The sequence below is a fragment of the Castor canadensis genome, chromosome 12, assembly GCF_047511655.1.
Source record: "Castor canadensis chromosome 12, mCasCan1.hap1v2, whole genome shotgun sequence".
In the NCBI taxonomy this organism is placed as follows: domain Eukaryota; kingdom Metazoa; phylum Chordata; class Mammalia; order Rodentia; family Castoridae; genus Castor; species Castor canadensis.
In genome coordinates this window covers 57,649,246-57,674,987 of record NC_133397.1, presented here as the reverse complement: position 1 = coordinate 57,674,987, position 25,742 = coordinate 57,649,246, and the positions used below count along the sequence as shown (strand labels likewise).

At 37.5% G+C, this 25,742-nt stretch overlaps 1 protein-coding gene across 2 annotated transcripts in view; it reads right to left on the bottom strand.

The window, feature by feature from the left end:
* The window catches only part of Meis1 (Meis homeobox 1), a 133,888-nt gene that overhangs the window by 80,212 nt on the left and 27,934 nt on the right, over positions 1–25,742 (bottom strand). For both annotated transcript variants that reach the window (XM_074049856.1, XM_074049858.1), the window contains exon 7: positions 24,247–24,358. In XM_074049856.1, coding sequence (XP_073905957.1) covers positions 24,247–24,358 — 112 coding nt within the window. The remainder of the gene's footprint in view (positions 1–24,246; positions 24,359–25,742) is intronic.

The following is a 25,742-nucleotide window of genomic DNA, read 5'->3' as shown; positions in this document are numbered from 1 at the left end:
CACAACTATATTTAAAAGCAAGCAACAGGAAGCTTTTACTTGGGAAGTTGAGGTTTAAGCACTCAGTGGCAAACAATGAACTGGAGAGATAAAGATGCAACGCAAATGGTAGGGAACAGGCCTTTGCTAGTTTCCTGCCAAAGTTGACTTGCAGCATGTGTGAAGCTGCGATATGGACTAACAGAGCTATTTTGCTTTTATTTACTCCAATTTATTTGTTCCTGTGAAAACCTCTACAAAAACAAAGTATGGGGATGAACAATGGAAGCCTTACCATCTCCTCTTGGCCAGGGCTTTTATTTTACACGTTATCAAATGTTTTCATCAGTGGAGCTCAGCCCATTCATTCAATTCTGTGAATCACAACCCAGATCATATTGCATTGGGGGGGGGCGGGGGGAAGCCTATGTGTTGCCTGTATCATTGAAGGAAAGACAGTAGGAAAGCAAGCAAGTAAGAAGAAACAGAAAGGTTTCCATCATCCTTTCCCTTTGACACAAACAGATTTACTGTATTTATAACACTCTAAAATGGCTTAGTGGCCATTTTAAAATAGTCAAGTTAACTAAAACTTTTTAAAAAAAAGTCAGCTTGCAAGTCCATAACATAATTTTATCACCATTCCCTCTTTGGGTCCCCTTCCCCAAACAGGTATCCATGTCAAAGGAGAGCTCTTGAGTTGGGGGTTTGTTTGACCTAGGTCATGCAAAGGTCAAGCTTTTCACCAGTTGTTAACACAAAGCTTCCAGCCAACCCGCCCTCCAAATCCGGCTACACAGTCTGTTTCCATCTGCAAATGCGCTATGCACATTGGATTTTACTCAGTTTTGCGGGAACTAACAATCCCTTCACTGTGAAGTGGTCTCAGTGACAAATAAATAGGTCAAACACTCTTCGGTGAAACTGTAGATGCTGAATTTGCCAAATATGGAAATGTAATGGGTTTTGACTTTTTCATTTTTAAAAGGCTTTTTAAAGTGTTATTTTAAAACCATTTGAACAGATTGCTTTATTCCTTTATTGAACTTCAAGGGATGCTGTCTTTTAAGCAGTTTTATGCAATCCAAACTATATTTTTGCCTCTCTGAAAGAGATCAATATTTATTCAGATTGATTTTTAAGATTTACATGTGAAAAATAGATAAAATTGGATCAAATATAAACCAAAACTAATTCTGTCAACTCCCATGAAAGTCAATAAAGCCAAAATAAATTTAGCAGATTTCATCTACCTGCATTTGAGAATTGTTTTACTTCATTATTTCTTATAAACTTACTGAGCAGAAATTTGCTTAACTCTTACCCAAGCTTCCCTAACTGAAACAATAAGACTCTCTATGGAATATTTTGCACTTGAATATTATCACCAGGATAGCATATGGCGAACTAGCAGTAGGCAGTTTATCTTCATCCTCTTTGTAAGCTAAAATTAGCACAATGCTTTTGTAGCACTCCACTCTTGACGGCCTCAGTGATATTCTCTACAATGCCATGCTTGTTCCACGTCCTACTAGTGTCCATATCTTAGCAAACTGGTTGAAGATTTTTATTAACAATTGCAGATTCATTTTAGAGCAATATAACCCCGAAGTAATGCCAACAATAAAAAGTAAACCTGTCCAATTAGGAATCAACATGAAAAGCCTTCCTTCCTATGCCTCCTGAACTATCTCAAGTTTTAACTACAAAATAGTTCAAATGTTTACAGAAGCTAATTGTACCAAGTGGGATATAAGGTTCCAAAAGCAAGACACAATTACCTTCTTAGTCGACCAAGGATTATTTTGCTACATGTTTACCATATTCAGTTTTTCTTGGTAATATGACTTTGGTGCTAAAAATGCATTGTTGGAAGAATTAAGTATGCACTTTCAGAGGATTAAATGAAGGTGATCTGCCCAATGGAAAGAGCTTATTCTTTAAACAGGAAAGCAGCTACTCGCTAGCTCTTTGAAAGGATTACAACACAAACAATGATTTTAAAAACAATGGAAAAGGTTCAAATAATACATTCCTTTTAGTTGGCCTGTAGCAGTGTAATCTTCTCATCAAATAGTTGAAAACAGAAAAACCTCAGGAAGAATTAACTTTGGAAACACAAGATTGGCAGGTAAATCACAGAGGTATATTTACATTAGAAAGATAGAACACCTCCATCTCATTTAATCCCCTTTCCCACTTTTAATGTTATTTATTAAGGTGGATGTTATACTAACAAGATTTTGCTGCAATTTTCACTAATCAATATGAGACTGAAGTTTTTGTCACTCCTGTGTGCTGGGATAGATGTATTCAGCTTATTATCAGCAGATTAAATCTAAGATGATAAACAAATGCTGTTATTGCCAGCTGATTTTGATCAATTGATAATTCATCATCAATAGATGAAAAAAAACCTTTCATCATCAATTCTTGAAAGAAGAAAAAGAAAAGATAACTTCTCAAAAACTCATCAGATGGTTAGCCTTGTCTTTTATTCTCAGAAGTACACATTTTGCCAGGGGAGCAAAACAGGAAGACTTGCCACAAACCATGTAAGGCAACTTCATACATGATCTAACTAAAACAATCTTTCACATGATGTAATGTATTAATCCATCTAGCCCAGTATTTCCTGACATACACTCCTCCTTCAATATAGACATATTGGGGGGAAAAGCACAACACAAACATTATAATAGGCAAACCCTTAGAAATTTCAGTGATAGCCACATAAAACTCTCATATATTCCATGTCTAATCAAAAGACTGATAGGCATTTGGACTTTTTCAGCTATATCTGAATGCAAAAAAAAAAAAAAGAGAGAAGCAAATCTATAATATTACTTTGTACACAGATATTTAGAAAACTCAGATGTTGGGGGTAGGCTGTACTTTTTTTTTATTGCTATGATCAATGCTAAATACTAGATTCAGAATTTCTCCCCATTGACTATGAAATTATGTGGAATTTATTGACCTTGCAAAATTCCAATCTGTACGTAAAATGTTTACTTAAGGTTCTTCATTCTATCTCGATTTGTAAGCAAAGTTTTAACTTGGTTCTTAGAGTTTCAGTGTTTCAAAATTAGAGGGAAACACTTCATTCCCTAATCCAACTTCTTTCATTTATAGAAGAAATTTCATCCCTGGAAGGTTATATTTAGGAAAACTTAAGCACATAAAACTTAAACTCCAAGGACACTAATCTTCAAAGTCTCTCAGAAAGATATTCAAAAGTTCCCAGCATGAGATACACATTAACAATTAAAGTAGAAATTGAAGACCCAGGAAAGGTGGCATACATCTGTAATCCCAGCACTTGGGAGGCTGAGGCAAGAACTCAAATCCAGCCTGGGCCACATAGTAAGACCCTGTCACAAGAAAAAACTAACTAAATAAATACAACAGTAATTCATCACCGTGAGCTGATCCTTACAGAGTCATGAACAACTATATTTGCCTGATGTTTCAGCATTTGTTTTGAAGATGCTAAGATAAGTAGTTCAGTACTTTGATGGGGTACATAGGTCTAGATAAAATACTTTTCACTTAGAAATCCATGGATTTTTATTCTACTTTTATTGCAGAGAAATATATAGTATATATACACATATGTGCATATTTATGTAATACATAAAACAAATATGGCAAAATATAAACTGTCGCTAAAATGAAATGGTCAGGTGTGGGTATTTTATTGTACTAGTCATTTTATTTTACTACACATATGAAAATATTCATAATAAAAATGTAGGAAAATACTAACAAATAATGTGGGAAAGAATTTCAATGCAATACTCTACAAATCTTGTCCTATACTTTCCATTTTGATGAAACAACCCAGGCTTTGATGTGAGGATCTCTGGACATTTTCACTGCATGGTGCTCCAATGGACTAGTGATCACACAATCACACAAGTATAAAAAATTCCTTTCTTTAAAAGGAACAGGATTGCTAAGAAACTACCCTTGAAATGGGATGGGTTTGCAGTTAGTACCAAAAATTCAAGCATTACTGTATCTTGAGAGAATGGATTAAAAAGGCAATTAAAATAGTCAAAATAAGAAACTCAGTCTCCACACCCTTATCCTAACCAGGTTAAAACAAGAAGGGTAAGATGAGTCATAAACAATGAAATAGGAGAGAATAAGAATGGGCAGCCAGCCCCACCAATAATTTTGTAGGTGAAAGTAGTAGTAAAGTTTATTTGCTATAAACAAATAAAACTTCCTTGTAAATCTAGTTTTTCTTCCACATACCCTCCCAGAATCAAGCTTTCCTATTCACTCTTAATAGGCAAGAGATAGTCTGAATCTTGTTTACCAATTGCAATTGCTATAAACCTAGCCCTCAAGATCCATCTATCTATGAATATATATATGTACATATATGTATATATATTATATATAATATTTGTTAAGGCTTCACTGTAATACTAAGCACTGACTTCCTGTATCTTTTTTTTGTAAATTAAAAAGATATTTTATTTTAACTAAGATTGATATCTACTTATTTCAAGGTTACTTAAAGCTCCAGTGAGTATGAACATTAATTAGAGTGATGAACATTGCATAGATTGACTTCCTGTATCTTAACCTCTACCAATTAACCATTTGCTTCCTCAAATTCAAAGGCCTGATAATGCTCAATAGTTTCACCAATGACCAAAGACTATGGTGACAACCTAAGACCAGAAGTGCAAAAGAAGCCTTGTTAGTTGGGTAAATCCATTCCCTATCCAAACTTCACTTCTGTGGAGAAATTCCACCTAGGACCCCTGAGGACCCTCAACCCTAACCCAATCTGATAGCCAAAAAGGGACATGCCCTTCAACATGTTACCTTGCCTGATGCTGCAAACTCCATTTTCTCACAGATACTTTAATATGCTATGTAGAAGGAATAGGGGCAGTTGTTTAGAAGGAATCTAGTGCATCAAACTTTCAAGGTAAGAAATGTATCAGTCTACATCTCTTTTAATCAGTCACTTCCTCCTTGCCTCCTCAGGTAAGAGCAACAGAGTTGGAGACATTTGAGGGTGATGGACACTTGAGAGTAAAGGGAATCGTGTATGAGTAGAAATCTCAGGGGCTCACTAGGTTTAGAGTGCCCTCTATCCTGACACAAAAAGAACATTTAAGCTGCCCCCCCCACACCATTGTAAAATGAAGACACATATGGGAATGATCATAGATTCTCAATTTCTTGTTATACCATCACTCATGCCAGAAATGAGCACCAGTCCTAACCAGAGTCCCTCCACAGAGAAAAACAAGCCAATTGATGATGGTGATGATGATAATGATAGCAGCTATCACATGTATAATGCTTCCATGTGCCAGGCACTGTTCTGGGTCCTAGATATTAACAGGATTAATGTTCTCAGCAGTCCTGTAAGTAAGGTACTAAATATTGCATCCATATTATAGGTGAATTTGAGCTGGTCCTCTGCCCAAAGAACTTAAGCCACTTTACATAGAAATTTGATTTGGACTGGAGTTGTGGCTCAAGTGGTAGAGCATCTGCTTTGCAAGTGAAAAGCCCTGAGTTCAAACCTCAGTCCCACCAAATAAAAGAAATTTTCTTTATTATAAGCCTGCTTTCCATGCAGAGTCCAGTGGGAGACTGCTTCAGGTCTGCTTATATCCTGAAACACCCTTATGCCTGAACATTACTGGAGATCATCAATGGCATTGAATGAGGCAGGAGGAGACTCCCAAAGAGATTAACATCAGGAAATATGTTTGCTCTAGACATTTCTCAATTTAGGGGTGAGGGCAGAAACAAACACTGGATGACAACAAACACTTGAGGGCAGGCACTGGTTTTGTTCATCTTTGTTGGTCCTAGTACTTAGCACTGTTCCTAGTACACAAGAAGTAATCTGAATGAACAAATGAAATATAATGCTAAGCAGTGCCCGATCACATCCTTCTAAAACCCTTCCTAATTTTATTCTCTCTTCTCTCTTTCTAATGAGAGGAAAAGCTGGTAAACATGTTTTAGTAAGAAATTAATCAGGAAGATAGTTACTAGGTACTTCCTAACCTGGCACAAAAGTTAGGAGTTGGAGTTAAAAAGCCAGAACAATTCAAATCCTGTTGTTCTCTCACCTATATTCTTTCTCATCTTGAAAATATAGACATAAGCATCTGCCCTGCCACAAGGATGGTGATACGGCATGCACAAATCATAACTCAAAAGTAGCTACTTGTTTGAAGATTTTTTTCCATCACAAAGCATTGTATCTGGCACATAGGTAAGTGCTCTATAAATACTTGCTAAATAATTGAAAATCAGAACAAAAGAGCCATGGATCTCTGATTCTTTTCTAAATCCCAATTTATAAAGCTTCCTCCAAGAGACTCAAAATTGTTAGAGTCAACCTCAGTGGAAAGAAGGAAACCAACCTCAGGTAAATGCCACTAATTCTTTTGGTTAGCATTGTAATAATTAAATCTAACTACATAAGTCAAAATAAATAATATTGTCAAGCCTTACAGAAAAGCAAAACTGATGTAAAAGAAGAGGAGTTGAAGGTACCAGGCTTGAGGATCAAGCCAATGACCCCCAACTCTGTACCCCCTTTCTCCCCCCTCATCCCAAGTCACAAGCTGAGAAATGGCGTCATTGCTGTCATTTTGCTTCTCTGAAATAGGAACCTGGATTAGCTCTAGCTGGCTGAAGCTCAGCCCAGATAAGTCCCAGGCAATGCTGATAGGCAGTGGGAAGGAATTTGAGGAAGTGACAAGAAATGCCACGTCATCCCCCATAAAGAAAGCTTTCCCACAAAGTGGCCTGGGAGGTGGCTACATAGCAACTGGTACTCAGAAAAATGCAGATAAACACAGTAGAGTCAGGATAAAGCCAGCCACAAACAATTTTCACGTCCTTGCCACATCCTCAGTGACTACTAGGAAGAATGTAGGATACCTCTCTAAGCCATTCCCCATTTCTCCCTCATGCAGCTGAAAGAGAGCTCTGGGTATCTTCCTGCTGAGGGACTAGGATGCTTAAGGAGCAGACATTTCTGTTCATTTCTCACATATCAACCAGAGAATCTCCAGCAATCCTGAGGATGTGGTTTTTACAAAGATTCAGGTTGCAGTCTTTCTGTCATAGGGAAGGGTATGTGCCAGGTCGGAAATAAACTCCTCCTGATTTCATTCACCAAGTAATGGACATAGCAATAATCTACAATGACACCTGTCATTGCAAAGATTTCCACTGTTCTTAACCAAAGTTTCCTAGAAAAGTGGAAGTCGGCAAGCAGTTATTCTCTCAAGAAATTTGCAAGTAAGGAAGTAGGCCCTAGCAAAGGAGTGGGGAGAATGGGTCTCTTCTATTGTTGGTTTTTAAAGACAGCAAGAAATTCCCTTTTGATTATATATGGTATGAGTTTCTTTACTTATATTTTAAAATTTCACTCAAGAAAACTGTTCTCATGAGAATGTATCCAAAACTTGTCTAGATAGCATCAAAAAGGAAATCTATATTTTGAAATAGACTAACAAGGTCAAATGCTTTTACAAAAAGTATATTCTGTGTTATTAAATAATACTAATGACCACTTACAAGAGCATATTAGGCTATATCTCAGCCTGCATAGCTAATGAATAAATCCCATAATATGTCAGGGTACTAAACCTCCTTGCAAGAAATTCTGACTTAGATTCTGCTATGTCAAGTTGTCCCAAACTTCTATATAAAAAGAAATTTGAGTCACTCATATCCCAGAGGTTTCATAGAGGTCACGGTTGTTGGCAGACCATATTTTCAACCTGAGCAGTCAGGCAAATTTTTCAATACAGTACATTTTTGCTCAGAACTCTTTGAAAACACATCAAAAAGGAAATGATTAGAATTACATTACATTTACTTACTTTCGAATATTAGCATTAAATTATTAGTTGTGTTAGTGGCTTACATTTACATTAAACTTGCAAATTATATAGACCCTTATTCTCATTCTATAAGCATCTTAATTTTTTCCCTGCATGCATACCTAATCATTTGCTTACCTCTTATCACTCCAGGAACCTAGAGTTCTTAATTCCATGGATTTCCACAGGGCAAGAATCTAGGCCACTGTTTATGCACAGAAATCAATTCAGCCATCACTACACTATGCATCAAAACAACATTTTAAGAGCAAAAGTTTAAGCCAGTGGCATTGAGCCAAAGCACCTCTTCTCAAAGGAAAAACACAGGGGGATTTTAAATAGCAAATAGGGCAGGTCACTGAGGCTTAATGCCTCACCAAGAAATGGGAATCCATAAAGCCCCAGAGCTCCTAGACTCAAATCTAGAACTTAAGACACTGCGCCCAGAGAAAGTGCAGATTGCCAAAACCTCCCCACCCCCATGCACGTCTGGAGTGTCCTGTGTAAATTTTCAGTAGGTCAATTTTCTCTTTGCTCCTAGTGAGATCACACAAAGCAATTACACTTTTATGTTTTAATTAAAACCAGAAAGAGCACCATAAGTCTATTGCATGTTTCACCAGATCTTCATCTCTGAAACACAATATTATATTAACACGATAGTTTCAAAAGAAATCATATTATTAAGTACCATAAATCATAGAAATATCATTGGCTCCTTCTAAAATTGCACTCAATCTACTTACTACGCCATTCACAAATTGTAACAATCTATGCAAATGTACAAAAAAAAGTATAAAAACCTTTTGTCCATATTCTTTTCCCACAGCCCAAATAAGGGTGAATTAAGAAAATCTGACAAAAGGTATATATATATGTTTATGACCATTTCCCATAGCAAATAAGATATTTTCCTCTGGGAATAAAACATTTTCCTTAAACTACTGTTTATAACCCTTATCAGCTCAACAGCAATAGAGCCATCAAGTCCAATCTCTTATGGAAAAAAGTCAAGGTCAACAAGTACTTGCATTTTTGTTTATCTTTAGCTGCAATTGCTACTGACATTCAATTGAGTCATAAACATGAGGTCTGTCAAGTGTTCCCAAGGAACAGGTGATCCAAAAGCTATCTCAGCACAAGGCTATTGCCAGGTAATCAAACAATCCTGTTATAACAATTATGGTTTGAGCAAATTTATTTATAGATGTAAATATCAGCCAATTCTGAATGATTATTGCCATACCATTCCCACCACTTGGATAATAATAAGAGTGGGGAAGTACAAAAGGTTCTTGCTAGAATTACTTTATCAACAATAACTTGTACTCTGATGAGCATAGTACCAGCCAAAGAAAAGGCTTTCTCGTCTTATCTTTTCTATTTAAAAGGCAATTTTGTGTAGCTCAATACAGCCATGGCCTTCACTATGCCAGCCAGGTTCCTGAGCCCAGTTGCCTCTCTCTGCCTGAAAACTAATTCTATGGTTATGTGTGTGTGTGTCTGTTTGGAATTGCTGCATTATTCCTTTAAGCAAGCATGGTTGCTACATTAGAAAACACTTCATTTTGACTTGAAAAGTGCTAGAATTTGTTCAGCATTTTAGTTCTAAAGAGTCGGATAGACATTTGGAATAAAGACCACATAGTTCTTTACAATCCATCATGAACCTCACTGATATCAACAGGAGTTATGCATTTGGATCTGGGTAACACATGGCTCTCTGCCATATTTGACTTACAGATTAAAAATAGAATCTGTTCCAGCTGCAAAGTAAGACACATTAAACCTACTGCCTCCATCTGAAAAATGAAAATTAAATCTAAGGGCTCTGACTAGTATCTAAGACAATGACCCTGACCCCTGATCCACAGTATGGAAACCTATTGCCTCAGCTTCAATTATGAAAAATGAGCCAAAGAAATATTCTTGGAGTCTGAAAGGAATGCTTCTACCTCTTTCTGTGTAGCTTTTATTAGTACTCCATCATTTAGTGGAACAATTAACATTTTCCAAAACTTTTCTTCCAAGAGCATCAAGACATCTGGAAACAAAGTATGATCCTAAAAATATACAAATCCCTACCCTGGGAATATAATGAAAACTAAAAAACAAAAACAAAATAAAAAAACCCAAAAAGATCCTAGACATACAAAATGAAGTACTGCTATTTTTAAGCAACTTTTGATGTAGACATACTAGTTACCAGGTGATTGTGTCCTTAATCAAATAAATACTGTTTCAATGTAAGAAAGTATTTTTTTAAAACATTTTGGCAAAAAGTTCAATGTAACCAGAGTTGTATCAGCAAGCAAAGTGTATATACTATTTCCAATCCTGGATTCTATTAAGTCCTGGGAAGGTAACTTAAAGATTCTACATAAAAAGAAAACTTAGCAGGCGGGAAGTAGAAAAGGCTGTAGCACACCAGGATTAGCATCCACTGGGAGTCCATAAACAACGAAGGCCCGTGAAGCAAAACATCTCCTCCGCAATGCTCAGGAAGTGTTCATCAATCAATTGTCAAGCAAAGGGGGAAGTCACCTCATTTTCAGAGCAGTAAACTGATGAAATGAGTCACCAAGTTCCCAGGATAGCTTGGCAGCCTCTTCCTTCCAATCCAGCCTCTGGTCCCCACAGAGCCAGAGCCTTGTCAGAGGGAAAACAGTGCAGAGGGGTAGCAGGACGTTTGTGAATAACCCTCAGGAAGGAGTGGCAAAAGTGTCACTTCTGCCCAGCAAGGGTGTGGGGGAGAAAGCCACAGTCTTTGACCAGCTGTGTTTTCTCCATATCTAGAGAGCTGAGGCCACACTTAAGTAAAAGACAATGAGCATGCCGAATGGAACTCCTAGTCCATACAGTCAGCAATCTGAAACTCTGACACTATTCCAGACCCTTCTGACACCCACCACTCCCCACATCCCCGACCATGCAGTCTCTCAGTCTCTTCTAGTCCTCCTGGTCTAGTATGTCCTTAGCATATCTGCAGAGATATAAGGCTGACTTCATAGACTTCCCCTGAGCCAATTCTTCCTTCACTCAGATCTAACCATGCCATAGCTCTAGCATGGTCAGTGTCTCCCTACTGTCCCATAAACAAACTCCAAATGCCTGAGGACTTCATAGAAGACCCTCTGCCACCTCTCAGGCCTTACCTCAGGTGAATGCTTTCTCACACTCTGTCCTTTGCTTATGCTGAAACACTCACCAAGCCTGCATGGTGTCAGGCTTTCCCTCTCCTTCAGATCTTTATAAAACTGGTAAGTTTTGCCTCCCATGCCCTTCTTCTCCATCTATCTCAAGTTTCTATCATAGACTTGCTTCTTTGGGAGAGCTAGGTGGACAGTGAGTAATTTTTTAAAAAATAATTTTGAACATAAACTTGTGCAGCCCCTATGGAAATAAGTAAGAAGGTTCATCAAAGCATTGTACCACTCTTGAGCATATATCTGAAGGAGTATAAAGCAATATACAAAACACCCATATTCATAGCAGCATCATACATAATAACCAACCTGTGGAATCAGTCCAAGTACCCAATAACTGATCAATGGATAAAGAAAATGTGGTATATATACACAATGGAATATTATTCAGTCATAAGGAAGAATGAAATTATGTTGTTTGCAGGAAAATATATGGACCTGAAGACCATACTTTTGAGCAAAATAAATCAAACTCAAAAAGACAAACATCACATGTTTTGCTCATAAGTGGAATCTAGGACAAAAGTGGTAATAATAATGATGAAAATGGGATGTGAATGTAAATGGGGGGCCTTGGGAGAGTGGAATCTGGGGGGAGGATAAGCGGGTACTGGAAGATGAAGAGATTTGAAGTATGTTACATATATATGTACGGTGATAACAGAATGAAACTCACCAATTACTGTTTGAAAAGGTGTGGTGGGGGAGGCCCTGAGGGAATATAATAGAGGGAATGAACTTGTCCAAAGTACCCAGTATGAATTCATGAAATTTTCACAATGCAAATCCCTTGTACTATTAATGAGAACTTTTTTAAAAAAATTGATTTCTAGGGCTAAGTCTGGGAACAAACTGGTAATAAGATATTGACAGCATCTCTGTGTGAAGAAGGACCAACATCTGAGTTCCTTCCATGTTCTTGAGAAAGGGTACAGTGCCTGATAAAGAATGAATGCCATGGAAAGACCAGAGTGAGGTCATACCTATGCCGGGCAGTGCCACATCTTTGCCTGCCATTCTCCAACTTCCAAACTGCGCTAAGCCTACTTATTCACTAGACTTAACCTATCATATGGTAACCGTTTGCTCTTCCATTGGACTCTCAGCTTCTTGATTGTAAAACTGACCTCTTCACTCTGAATTCTCACATTTTCCTAGCACAGAGTTGATGTGCAGTGGACATTTAATTGAGAATCACTAAGTTAATGTATGAGTGAGGATGTGGTTCAAGTGGTAGATCGCTTACCTAATAAGCACAAGGCCCTGGGTTCAATCCTCAGTACCACAAAAAAAAAAAAAAAAAAAGTTAATGAGAGTATTTCTGTTTTCACTTCTCCTAACTTCGAGAGTATTCCTCTCATAGCTTGAAATTTACAATAGCAAACAATACCTTTTATTTACACTAAATTTATTCCTTTCATGTAAGGGATGTTTTTGGTGCAAGGACGTAGTAATGAAAATATTAATATGCCCAGCCTCCTCCAATTTAATAGGCTGACATCATATTCCTCCAGAACTCCTCTTTTTTAAAGACTGTGGTCCCTCAGTCTTCTCACTTGGAGTCAGCCCCTCTGCACCCTCATTTTAGTCATTGATTACCTGAATCTTGGTGGCTCCATTTACATGGTTTCTGGGAATAATACCAGAGTGACCAGAGCATTCTTACCTCCATCCCTACCCCCAACTAGAGTGAGAAAAGACTAGAAAGGGTGGTTGACCTACCATAAACTATGAGAAAGAGACAAATGGATAAAGGCCTCTTGGCATCCCAAAATAATCAATACCTTGGGTTGTATTAAAGCAGGTTGTCATCTGTTTCAACCATGGAAATTGAGACTGGCTTAAATATCAAGGAATTAAGAGTAAGAATAAGCTTGGTATGATTCCACACACCTAGTTAAATCAAGTAATCAAATATTTATCAACTGTTACTGTATTTGTAGTGCTGTGCTAGGAGCTGAGGGAAAGTTAAGAGGTGTCATACAGATGTTGTTAAAGATGTCAGTCTGTGCCATTTCATTGGACTCCCTATGTGAGGATATGAGGAGAATTCCTCTTTAGAACTTAATTCCAGGCAAAAATTCCTCTTCTGAGTACCTTCCATAAATGTTGTAAATCTTGTAATCAAATTGTTTTGGGTCTTAGAAAGCTCAGTGCCAAATTAACTGCCCACTTCTAATAATTGTACATGATCTTATAATACGTATTTCTTCTGTACCACCCCCATGACTGACTTCTTATTTTCCTTTCATTCTAATTCCTTCATCTATTTATTTTTATAAGTACTTAGGTAATTTTGTTAACTTCCATAAATCCTTTCTTACAATGAAGTGGAGAATATATATGCATTTTCATTTTAGTACAGATGATACCAACTTACAATGGTTCGATTTATGATTTTTCAGCTTTTTGAAAAATGGTGGGAAACAAACACATTCAGTAGAAACCATTATTTCTAATTTTGATTCTTTCCTGGGCTAGCAGTATGCAGTAGTAAACACTGTCATGATGCCTGGCAGCAAACCACATCTCCCAATCCACCATGAGATCACAGGGTGTACAACTGATACTCTATACTGCTGTGTTGCTAAGCTATGATGCTCAGTAACTTGTGTGTATTAAATGCATTTTCTACTTTTGATATTTTCACTTTGCAGTGGGTTTATAAGGACATAACTCCATCATACGTCAGGGAGCTTCTGCATATGCTTTTATTCCAACGTATCAAAGTATAAAGATGATGCCAAGATGCTACCTGTCCTGCTATAACAGGAATATTTTAATATGGACACGCAAAGAAAGATTTCAACTACAAATGTGAAATTGTACCTAGATGGCATTGACCAAATATTGATAAATCAGCAACATACTTATGAACAAATCAAGTATTTTCTGCATTCACTATTTAATTCTCCCTTTCTTAAAAACATGATTCTGACTAAAATTTAAGATTTGCTATATAAGGTCATGTTCTTTTTTTCTCCTGATACGGAAATAAGTAGAAAGGAATTCTACTCTACCGTTTGTTAAGAAATAAGATGAGCTATGTCTCGAAAGGAATGGGTATAGGTTGATATTTGTAAATGGGGGAAAGTCAAGGCTAATTGTACTAATCAGAATGTGTTTAGGTTATGTAATTATGGAAAATTATCTGCAAGACTGAACTAATCCACAAAGCTAGACACTTGAGTAGAACCCAACTTTACCAATTATACTTCAAGAACCAATCAATACAAGAGGTAGACAATGCCTACATCTTTTTAAGGAACATGCTTGGCATCAATGTATTGTTTGAATTATCTTTTGCTAGGCCAATAGCCAAAACCTGTACCACTATCTTTAATTGGTGCTAACATTCATGGGGAGAGTTAAATTCAGGGACAGAGCTAAATATCCCATCCCAAGGGATGAAATCATATCTGCTACTGGGAAAGTCATAGAACATGAAAGCATCCTCCAGGGTATCACAGTTATTCCTGCTCTAGGGTCCTGTCTCAGAATTTATCTTCACTTCTCTGGTCCTATGATCTTTCAAGAGGTTCTGAAATGCTGTGACTGTCTCTCCCCATTTTTCATTAGATGCCAACCAAGGGACACAGAACAGTATGCAAGGGTAGAAGTGGGTCGAACAGGGAATTGTGTAGGTGGGATGATTTAAGGTACATCCCCAAACCCATCTGCCACCAACTTCTAAAAAATGGCACCTCCACTGAATAAAGATTCAAGAAAAGCCTTGATTAGCTCTGAAAAATAATCTCTGGGACAGGTGAGACTTTGGCACCTGTTTACACTTCAACATATTTCCACGTGAGATTAACTCTCTGGCACCCAGAAGAAATCAGTCATAGTTTGAAAACAATGATGGGTTCTTAGTCTTTAATAAATAAGTATCCATCAGTGGCTATATGCCTATAACTGTGCTGGACACAGGATAGTCAAAGATGAAGAATACAAAGTCCCTTCCAAGTGTATTTCCTGGGCAGGATGACCCATTTCAACTTATAGCTCATTTCAACTTATGGTAAAGGATAAGAACAGGCTACTGGGATAGCACAGAGGAGAGTCACATTCTCTGACCTAGGGGTTCATAGACTACTTCCTGGAGATAACAATTGAATTAAGCTTGAGTCTTTCACCTGGCTACATAGACTCTCTACTCCAGGGGAATCTATGGTTAGAACTGAAGTGATACATATGACTAGAAGGGGTAAAATCATGTAATTACATTTTTACTCTCACTAACCTATAATAGAATTCCCATTTCTTTCAAGTATGTATGTAGCTAAGTAACAAACTACAAAACAATTACCAGGACTTATGACTTTGTCCCCAATGGAAATCATATTTACTTTTTATAATATAGTTGCTACAAATATTTTAACACATCATTTACATTAATCACTACTTCAAAAATGTAGTAGACAATGGAATTACTGGTAGACCTTGTTATTTAATGCATATTTAACCAAGCACTTACATTACTTTATTATGATTCACTTTTAAAATATTTTGGTAATGGGATTTCAATATAATTAGTTTCCCATATTATCCTTTGTATTTTAATACATTAATAATAATATCACTCTGACAAAGTATCCACTGGCTTCAACAGATTGCCAAAGATGTCCCCTCCCCCTCCAACATGCCAAGATCCCCTGAAGAAGACCAATATGCATTGACAACCAGGTGACTAATGGTGACAAAAGTAACGATGACACTATGGTTCAGATGGCAGAGGTCCTGAGTGCCACATCTTGTGTTTCAGCCAGCAGCCCTGACCAGAATTCACAAAGGCTGGGGTACTGGTATGTAAAGAAAAAAAATATAACAACAGATCCCTAACAATATTCAGTATTTAGCAAACATTTCACTTACATATGCTTGATGTTCTTAGTAGCACCCACACACTTCCTAAGGACAAATGAAATGGTCCACTCATTTTTATAGACTCACACAGAGAACCTGATACACAGTAAGCACTTAATCCATTTTGATGACTTGACTAGAATTCATAAATTTACATTTACCCCCTTAAATACAACTCCTGATAATGTTTTGGCTCATCTGCAGAGGTGATTATAATTTCTAAACTCTTTTTATCTCCTTGGGCTATGCTAAATGAATGCTTCTCTAAAATTAACTTCCTCACCTCTACCTTGCCAAGAATGACACCATGAAGAATCCACCACCTGGGACAATGGATTCACTCCTCATTTATTTTCTTATGTAGAAACTAAAACACATGTTTAGACTGTGCCAGGCTGTGTGTGGTGGCCCTGGAACGCCTGAGAGAGCCAACCTGAAAAACAAGTTATTGCTTATAGTTTAAAACCCAACACAGAAGCAAATAAAGAAAGGAAGGTGAGAAGGAATAAGAGAAAGAAAGGCCTTATACAGGAACTGAATTAAATAATTACAAATTAAGATGAGTTTTTAAAGTTAAGATCATCACTTTAATTATTTACATAAAGCATGTTATTAATCTGAGTGTGAAATATATTCTATATGTGATGCATTTTGGGAAAATATCTTAAAGTTTTAGAAAGAAAGACCTGACTATTATGACCAATTAACTTCCAGGTTCACTACCTGGAAGTGTTTCACTGAAACACTAATGCTCTTGTAGCCAAAGGAGGAGCCTCTAATTTAGAGCAGACTTAGTGAAACCAAAAAGTAGATACATTTTTAAAGTTTTCATGCTTCTGGCCACAGTGCTAAATAACAAATTGATATAACATCATTATTCATAATCCTTTACTACTTCATTTTCATTTATTAAAAATAATTCATGATTCTTGAGGGACAAAGTAATTAATTCCAGAGAAGCCGAGAGTTAGTGTATAATTTTGGAAGTTCTACAAGTCACACTGGAGTCAGTATTCCTTAAAAGCAGCAGAAGTAACACAATCACAATCCATCACTTGCAACAAAATTTCAGTATCTGAACAGGGTACAAAGGCCAGTGTCAGTAGCAAATCTGTGACATCACATATCAAGTCCCCTGTTAAATGCAAACAAAACGTAAAATAGAATTGTGGCTTTAAGGTCACACTTAATAAATATCACTCTTTTAAGTTTTAAAAACGAGAATATAACAATTAAGAAATCCAGACTATGAGTTCACACATAAATAAAAATGAGCAATCAACAAGAAAATATAAGAAATGATCCTGTTGACTAATGTCCTGTCTTTTCCAATTGAGGGTCAGACCTATTCAAACCCAATCACATGAGGATAGAATAAGTAAAGGTCAATCAAAGACAAGCTGAAACTCCAACTGTCTAGCTGACCTTCAGAGCTTGTGACAAATTGCTATCAGTCAATGTCAACTAATGACAGGAGCTCTTTGGCTAATCAATTGTTCTAAAAATGATCAAGAAAACTACTCACAGGATAGCTCATTTTCACATCAATGCCTGTGAAGTATGAAAAGCTCATTTTTTGAGTTTTTAATAAGCTCATAAGTAAAGCAGTTACTTGGTAACAGAGGTCACCTTACAGAAAAAGACAGAACCTTTGTCTGTCTTTTACATTATTCTTTTATTACCATATTATAGTAAAAATATGCAATGGCTATGCCAGAGGCCTACATAATAAAGTAGGTAACACTTCACCCACTTTTGAGACAGATACTTCTGTGTTAGAGGGAAATCCATTTGCCTATAAATAATTTCAATTTGATTGTTTAAGATGAGAAACAATGACCTCAAGTTTACTTGTGATATTCCCTAATAGAGAGAAGATGCACTTTCAGTGAAAATGCTTGTGGCGAAGTTCATGCTCTGAAATACAGTTACTACTTTCAGATGATGAAGTTATTTTTCTTAAGGATGACCTGCTTTCATGATGCTAGAAGTCAAGCAAATGGAGAAGAGAAAATTGTTACTCACATTTTATGAGTCAAAAGGAAAGGTGAGTATACTACAAGGTGTTCTTGGGAAAACAGTCCTCTATCTAAACATCTAATTCAGCATGTTCAATAAGTTAATAATATGGACTTTTTGATAACAGGGATTTGTGGAGAATAACAGCTTCCCCTTTCTGTTTTACACTTGACTTTTCCCACCAGGAAACCATTTTCCTATTCTGTTTGCCACACATACATAGGCCACACTTTAATTTACAATCCAACATTTAACTTAACCAAAGTAACACCCTAGGGCAGCAATGGTCTAAGGGCTGGGGCCTGTGGTCACAATTATACTTTACTTTTCTTTTTTCTCAAAAGTGTATTAGTCAAAATACATTAGGGGACCACTGAAACACAAGAAGTTCCAGGAGAGATGTGAAGCTTAAGAAGCAGGAGTGAACAAATACAGGTCCCTCAAGCCTCTGTGTCCAACAGAGAAATGAAGCAAAAGAACAATTTTAAACATTTCTTCATTTTCAAAGTTCTTAAGTTACTATATTTTATTTTTAAAATCAGCTGGACTTTTCTTTAAAAAAAAATAAGTATTTCTAAATAAGCAGTATTAACTATGTGTTTTCATCTGAAACACTGCAAACAGACAGCAGTTTCAGATTACACCCCAAACCTGAGCTGCTGTGGTAGTTTTTCAAATTAAAATATCTTCTGTGGCCTCAACCACTCTCAAGTTGTCCATAGGAAAGAAATAAAGAAGGGAGGGCAACACTTAAGCTGAGCCATAATTGGAAGTATGTGAAAAATGAAGTGTCAGTTTGGTCAATAAAGGGCAAAGGTCAAGGGGAACTGCAGCCCAAACTCTGTGCAAAATGTGCTCATTAAGACATCCAATCAGAGTGCTCCTTCCCACCTATCCCATTATTCATCGGACAGCTGACTGTTTGAAATGCCTGGGTTTGGGCTGTTATTACTTTTCTTCTTCATGTAAAAAGGCGAGCTGGTATATGAATCGTGGCTCAGTCATCTGGAACGCAATGTGGTCATTCCCCACCTCCCTCCCTCGCTGTTCCCCACCCCCTCCCAGGCAGCTCTGCCTGCTGGCCTCACAGGTCTGGAACAACTGCCTTGATAGTCCCCTCAAAAATACAAGGAACTGCCTTCTGCCTATAGGTTGTCTGAATTTGTACAAAAGCTGGTGTGGAGGAGGGTGGGCCGTGGGAGGCACTGCAGCTATTGATACATTATTACACAGAAATAGTAGTGCTTTTCAACTATTCCTCTTTAAAGGAACACGCTGGTTTTTCTTTTCTTTTTCTTTTTCTTTTTTTTTTTTAGTGGTACTATTGTTGATCTGAATCTTGTCCCCAAGAGGAGAAGTACATAAGTGGGTTTTAGAGGTTCCAGAAACCATTAAAGTCCTTTCAGGTTGAAATGTTTCACATCAAATTTCAATGTCGAAATAATACTTTTTCTTTATCCTCACAAAAGAGGAAAATACGAAGAGCTTCAAGTGGGAAATGTTCTGTAAGAGAAATATCCTGACTTGTTTTCTATGCTCTTATTCTCAGTTCAATAACTGTTTGAAGGAGTGAAATTATATAGGCTCTTCATACATAATACAAATTAATCATATCAATCATCGCGCTCCCTTTGTAAACAGCTCAATCATCATTCCACTTAGCACACAAAACTAGGCTCTCACTCCCAGTGGGGTATTACTCCAGAGTCTTAGCTGATTCTGTCTGATTCATACCTATGCTACCATGATGGAGCCCAGCACCAGGCCCAGTACAGACAACTGGGAAAAGAGTTGTTTCATTGGTAGCAGAAAGAATGTCTGACAGATGGTCTACTTTTCTGTTTCTAAGCCACATGGAAGTACTATATTAAATGTGATGTGGTGGTCAGGAACTTGGGCTCTGGAATCAGACTGACTCAATTCCACTGCCAACCAGATTGTGGCCGCAGGCCATTCTTCTATCCTCTCTGATCCTCCATGACTTTACTCACAAACTGAGGGCATGGTAATACCCACCCCAACTGATAGTCCTTAAAATCCTATTTTATTGTTTTATTATTTTCACTTAGTCAGTTCTCTGGACTTTGGACTAAAAAGGGAGACATGTCCAAACTCAAAATATGGCCAGTCATAGCTAAGCTGCTTACAAGATAGAGTGGCTGTGGTAGCCCTCCTGGAGAGCACAGGTCTGGTGGGAAGAAGCACCAGGTCTGCTTGATATTCTTTAGCTCCAAACCACACATTTCCTGGAATAGACCCCAACTATGGTCAGTAGGGCAGCCTTGCACAGTAGGAGAAAAAAGACACATGAAGGGCACACTAATCTGCCAAAGTGTACTTCATAGTACCAAACACTGCTTAGGGGTTCTGAGAACACCCAATATTAGTGCAGATTCATAGCCCAGTGTCCAGGACCCCACTGCCTCTGACAGTCACTCTCCAGTATTTCTGAGCTACTTCCTTTTCTCCTGTAAAATGAAAAAATAGCAAATAATCAGAGGTCTACAATAAGAATTCAACCTGATATCTTTAGAAATGCCTAAAGAGCACAGATCAGCTAAAGAGTAGTCAAAATCAATGTCATAACAACAGCAGCAGGATCAACCAAATGCATGTGTAAAGCCCTCCCTGCTAAATGCCAATTAATAGTGGCTTCACTATTAAAGAATCAATCTCCACAAGTGTTAAGATTAAATGAAAGTAGACAATATAAGAAGAGGTGTCATGATAAATAATTTTAATTGGAGGAAAGATATTGCTAAGGTGTAAATATGAAGTGTCCTCCTAAAAAGTTCATGTGATAAAAGCTTAGCCTCCTGCTGATGGCTTTTGAGAGGTGATTAGATTATTAAGGCTCAAACTATATCAATTTATCATCCATTGATAAATTTATAGCTGAATGGACTCAGGAGGTGGGGCTTAGTTGGAAGACGGTCACAAGGTGGGGTTTGTCTGGAAGGCTACATCTTGTCCCTGCCCCTTGTTCTCTGTCTTATCCTCCATGTGGGGCACTTTGCTCCACCACATGGTCCCTGCCAGGACGTTCTGTCTCACCACGCATGGGGCTCAGACACTACAGAGTTAAGTACTTCATTGGACTGAAACCTCTGAAACCATGAACCAAAATAAATCCTTCTTCCCCTAAGTTGTTTTCTCAAGTGTTTTGTCACAGTGAAGTAAAGTCTAACACAGATAGATAAGTCATGAATAAACATTAGTGTACATTATTGACTTTATGCACATCCTCTTTAGAATTGCCAGGATTAGATTTTGTATTTCATTTTTTATGTTTATGTAAAAATTTGCCCCAAAACTATTTTACTGATCACTATAGCTACTAATTTAAAAAATTATCAGGTACTCAAAATCCCCCAAATTGCTAGAACTCTAACCAGAAATCTGTCAGAACATTAAAAATTTCAAGGATCACTAATTTTATTTTATTTACTTTGAAAGTTCAAAAGAATAGGTCTTGGCTGATACATAGCCTGTTATACACCTATGTGTGCAGTGGATAGGCTATTTAACAGAGGGCCAAAGCCTAAAGGCTTTCTTTCTTTCTTTTCTTTTTCTTTCCTCTTTCCTGTTGTTTTTTTTTTAATACCACAAGTGCCATAATGAAGTGGTGAAAACTGAAAAGAAATAAGGAAAAAAGAAATATAGTGCAGATAATACAGTAGAGAAAGTTTTAAAATATGTATTACTCCCGTCTGTGGGGAAAACACCTCTTTGGATATGTTCTTGACAGGCTGAGTTATTTCTGTCTATTGGGTATGTATAAAGATGTATTTATGGATTTAAAAATCTTTTGAGGAGGGCTGTTATTTACCCAGTTGACTAAAATGGACTCAAACTGTGTAAATAACTATTTAGGACATGTACTACAGGCCAAATGCTGGCACAGCCTACATATCATGCCTGCCAGAAAAGGCAGACAGGGAAAACATGGAAAAGCCACTACACACAGTTAATCTGAAGGCTGCACAAAGATCCAGCTCTACAGGTCTCAGGGATGAGAAAAGAGGTTTAGAAGGGTCATGGCTGGCATGGAAACTTGCGTTAAGTTGTCACAGCAACACTTTCAGGCATCATTCTGCATTTAGCAAGAATAAATCTCACTGCCAAAGAAAACCACCAAGGAAGGGCAAAGAAGACTAAAGGTGTGGCTCCCATGCCTCTGTTATGAATTTAGTGGAGAGGAGGGGAGAGAAGTTAGCACAGAAATTTCTTATGGTCATACTGGAAGTAACTGACTTTAGTTCTTTGGTAGAGAGCTGAGGAGAGGCTGAGATGAGAAGAGTCTTATCTACACACTGAGGAAACTGGAAGTTTAGGTCTGGCATAGCCCTGGGACCTCAACAAATCATAAAACTCATCCATATCTTATTTTCTTCATCTGTCACATGGGGCCACACCTGCTTTATCTGCCACTGGGATTGTTTTTCAATGGTTCATCTGAGCTCATTCAAATGAGATAATTTATGCAAAAATGTCCTTTTTAAAAAAAAAAAACCTGGATGGTGGTCTTAACCATAAAAAATAAAAAGAAAAAAACATTCTAAGTGCTAAGCTTGTAATGTGAAGACTTATATGGCTCCTACTTACAATCAAATTCATTATTAAATAGGTATTTAAAGATGACTTGTTAAAGGGAAAAGAAACATACCAAATTCCTAATTCCTGGTCGCGGTTCACCAGAGGGGAAGAACTGGCATTGGGCATTTGCCCTCTGAAAATCCTCTTATCAGATTATGTTTGAGAAAACTTAAGCATTATAGTCTCAAGACCCAGTGCATTTCAGCAGTCTGCAAATCTTAATGCACCAACTAAACTACCTGCCGATTCCTGGATGATATACGTTTTAAAAAGCAAGAAAAGAAAACAAAAAAGAAACAAACAAAATGCTAGGCTGTGACCCCATGTAGCTATTTGGGGCTACAGGAAAAAGAATTTAGATTCCATTTACACCTCTTTGAAAACTCATAGTGTAAGTAGAATTCTGAGAAAGTCAGGCTTTATGTCGAAAGTGCTGACACCACCTTAGCAATTGCTCTGTGAGCAGCGACACCATAACACATACATACCACTTGAAAGAATAAAGGCCCCTTGGATTTATGCTGCATATCATTTTCCAGTAAAAGTCAAAGGTCAGAGGTTACCTGCTTCTGCCTCAGCTCTGGACTAGTTTACTATTCCAGGCTCCATTTTTACTAGGTTTAAACTTGTGATGAAGTCAGCAACTTTTCTTTGAAAGATAAAATGTCTCCAGTGCTTAAAATTGTATTTGTGGAAGTTATTTCCAGGGCAAAGAACATACATGTACCTTAAAAAGGAACTTTCCTGTTCTTTGTTTCAAATTAATCATACTAAATTCATTGTAGACTTTGCAATTCTAATTGGTATAGCCCAGCTAAGTTAGACAAGAAAATTCCTTTGTTGCCTAACAGCACTCCAATGAAACATGATCACAAAACCAGATTTTAAAATATATACCTACTGTGGGCTCAGAGTCAACTTCAAATAAAGAAGTCTTTTTATATTCAGATAAAGATTTCTCTTTTAAACTTTAATTGCATGAACTGAACACAAAATCCACTGCAGTCAGGTATCATCTAAAACAGTACATTTGGATATATTCGTTCACCTTTTTGCTGAAGACTAACTTAAGGTTTATACTTTACTTCCTATGAGTAATAATCAAAGATGAACACCCACAGGCACACACAGGTATTTGCATTCAAAGTACAACACTTAGTAAGTTGATATCTTTCCATGTCTTCCTTGATTGCACTCAATCTGGTTTTGCCATGAAGTTAAACACTTAAGAGAGTCAAATAAGTAAAACCAGAAGAATGGCCTCAACCCAGTGAAGAGGGAAGCCCAGCATAGGTTGACCAATGCCTTCTAAACATCTTAAGACATCATTCACTTGGAATCTTAGTGAGAGTTTCTTCGTGATTCCTTGAAAAGCCTGCAAGGCAAGTAGTAAAAATACTTTCTATCTGCATAGCAGTGCCATACAGTTTATGCACATTTGAGCTTTTCTAATCTTGCCCTCAGTCAATTCACTGACCCTATTTCATGGAGGTGGCCAGGTGAGAGTTAAGCAACTGGAGTTGGCACAGAAGAAAAATAGGGCCAGGGAATCAAACAAGATGAGTAGAGTTTCAAATTATCTGACATTTACATTCTAGGAGAAACTGCACAGATAGTAACTAACTAGCATTTCTGATTTTTCAGCCCTCAAAAATGAAACAAGTAGTAAAAGAGAATGAGAACACCTGTCCTACCTTGCTCACTGCTGTTATCCCCACTGTGTGACGTGTGGCCACCACTGGAAGGGCCTGGGGTTCCTCCTGAACGGGTAGATGCTGTGTCATCATGATCTCTGTTCCAGGAGGGCTGTGGGGGCACAAATCAGGAATCTGAATAAGAATTGTTTATTAACTTGTTGGTGTCACCATGTCAGATAATGCCAAAGACAGAGGACTAGAATGGATGACATGCATCTTTCCTGCCCCCCTTCAAGCTTTAGCTTTAGCTTACAGCTGCATCAACACATTCAAAATTTGCCAATTTCTGCTTCCAAGCTAATATCCACAAATAGTTATTCTGTAAGTAATTGCATGCTTTATTACCAAGGAAAACAAAAACATTTCAGGCAAAGAAGGAGGAAAACTGCTGCTACTTGATTCCTACTGTATTTTTAACATCAACCAACCCTCTGGAAATACAAAGTGAGAGTGGTGGTCTCTAACACTGTTCGCAGAGGCCTCTGCTTCCTCCTAGAAGACAAACATGGCAGAGCTTTTAAGATCTCACAATTAGGCCTGGGTCCATAATAGCTAGTATGTGTCAGCTGTTTGCCTGATGGTACATGGCAAATGGACCAGGCACAGGGACAAAAAGAAATGAGAATAACAATAGATTCACATGGACTGTGTACACTCAGCCCCATGCCGAGCCTTCTTGTACTATTGAACGGAAACAGATGTTGCTTCTTATCACTGGGTGCATTTGAAAGTAACATTCAGATAGGAAAAATTGGCTGTAAATTAAATTCTTAGGGAAAACAATCATGGCGATACTTCTCCCAAATCTCTCTTTATCACCAGAAAAGACTTTAATTAGCTTTTAGTGCTAGCTTTCAAAACCAGCCTCATGAGTCACTGGTCATCCTGCACAGTAGGAATGATGCATAAGAGAAAGCTGGCTCTTGACTGGGAAGTGATATTTGTCTCCAAGATTATTAGTGGGAAAGCAGGATGATCTCGTGTGCAAAATATGTATACATCATTTCAGTCATATAAGGTCATGGTCCATGACTGTGTAGTAGTAAAGGTTACTGAACTTTCCAACATTTTTAGTTGCCTTAGCAAAATCAAAGTGCTTCTTTGCTTTTTTCTTGTCCCATCAGGAAGAAAATAAGACAGACTAAAGAGATCAAAATGTTTCAGATACCCAGGAAGAGGAAAGTAAAGATCCCATCTCCAAGGCCTGTTGCATAGGAATTAAAAAGGAGATCCACTGTTCCTGGAAAGGATGATTTGACCCCACTTGTTCTATGACCTTGACCAGAAGCCTAGTACAGCCTCCCCAAAATGAAACAGTCTCAGGAGGATACACCACTTGTATGTTTGACTCACCTATTATGCATATTCTCAAAAACAGTACTAATTGATCTGCTGCTTCTGTGATTGAGAGATAATGTGAACTGTGGAAAAAGCACTTTTTTGCAAACATGTATTCTGCAGCACACCAGAAGAATGCTGTAAGACGTAATCTG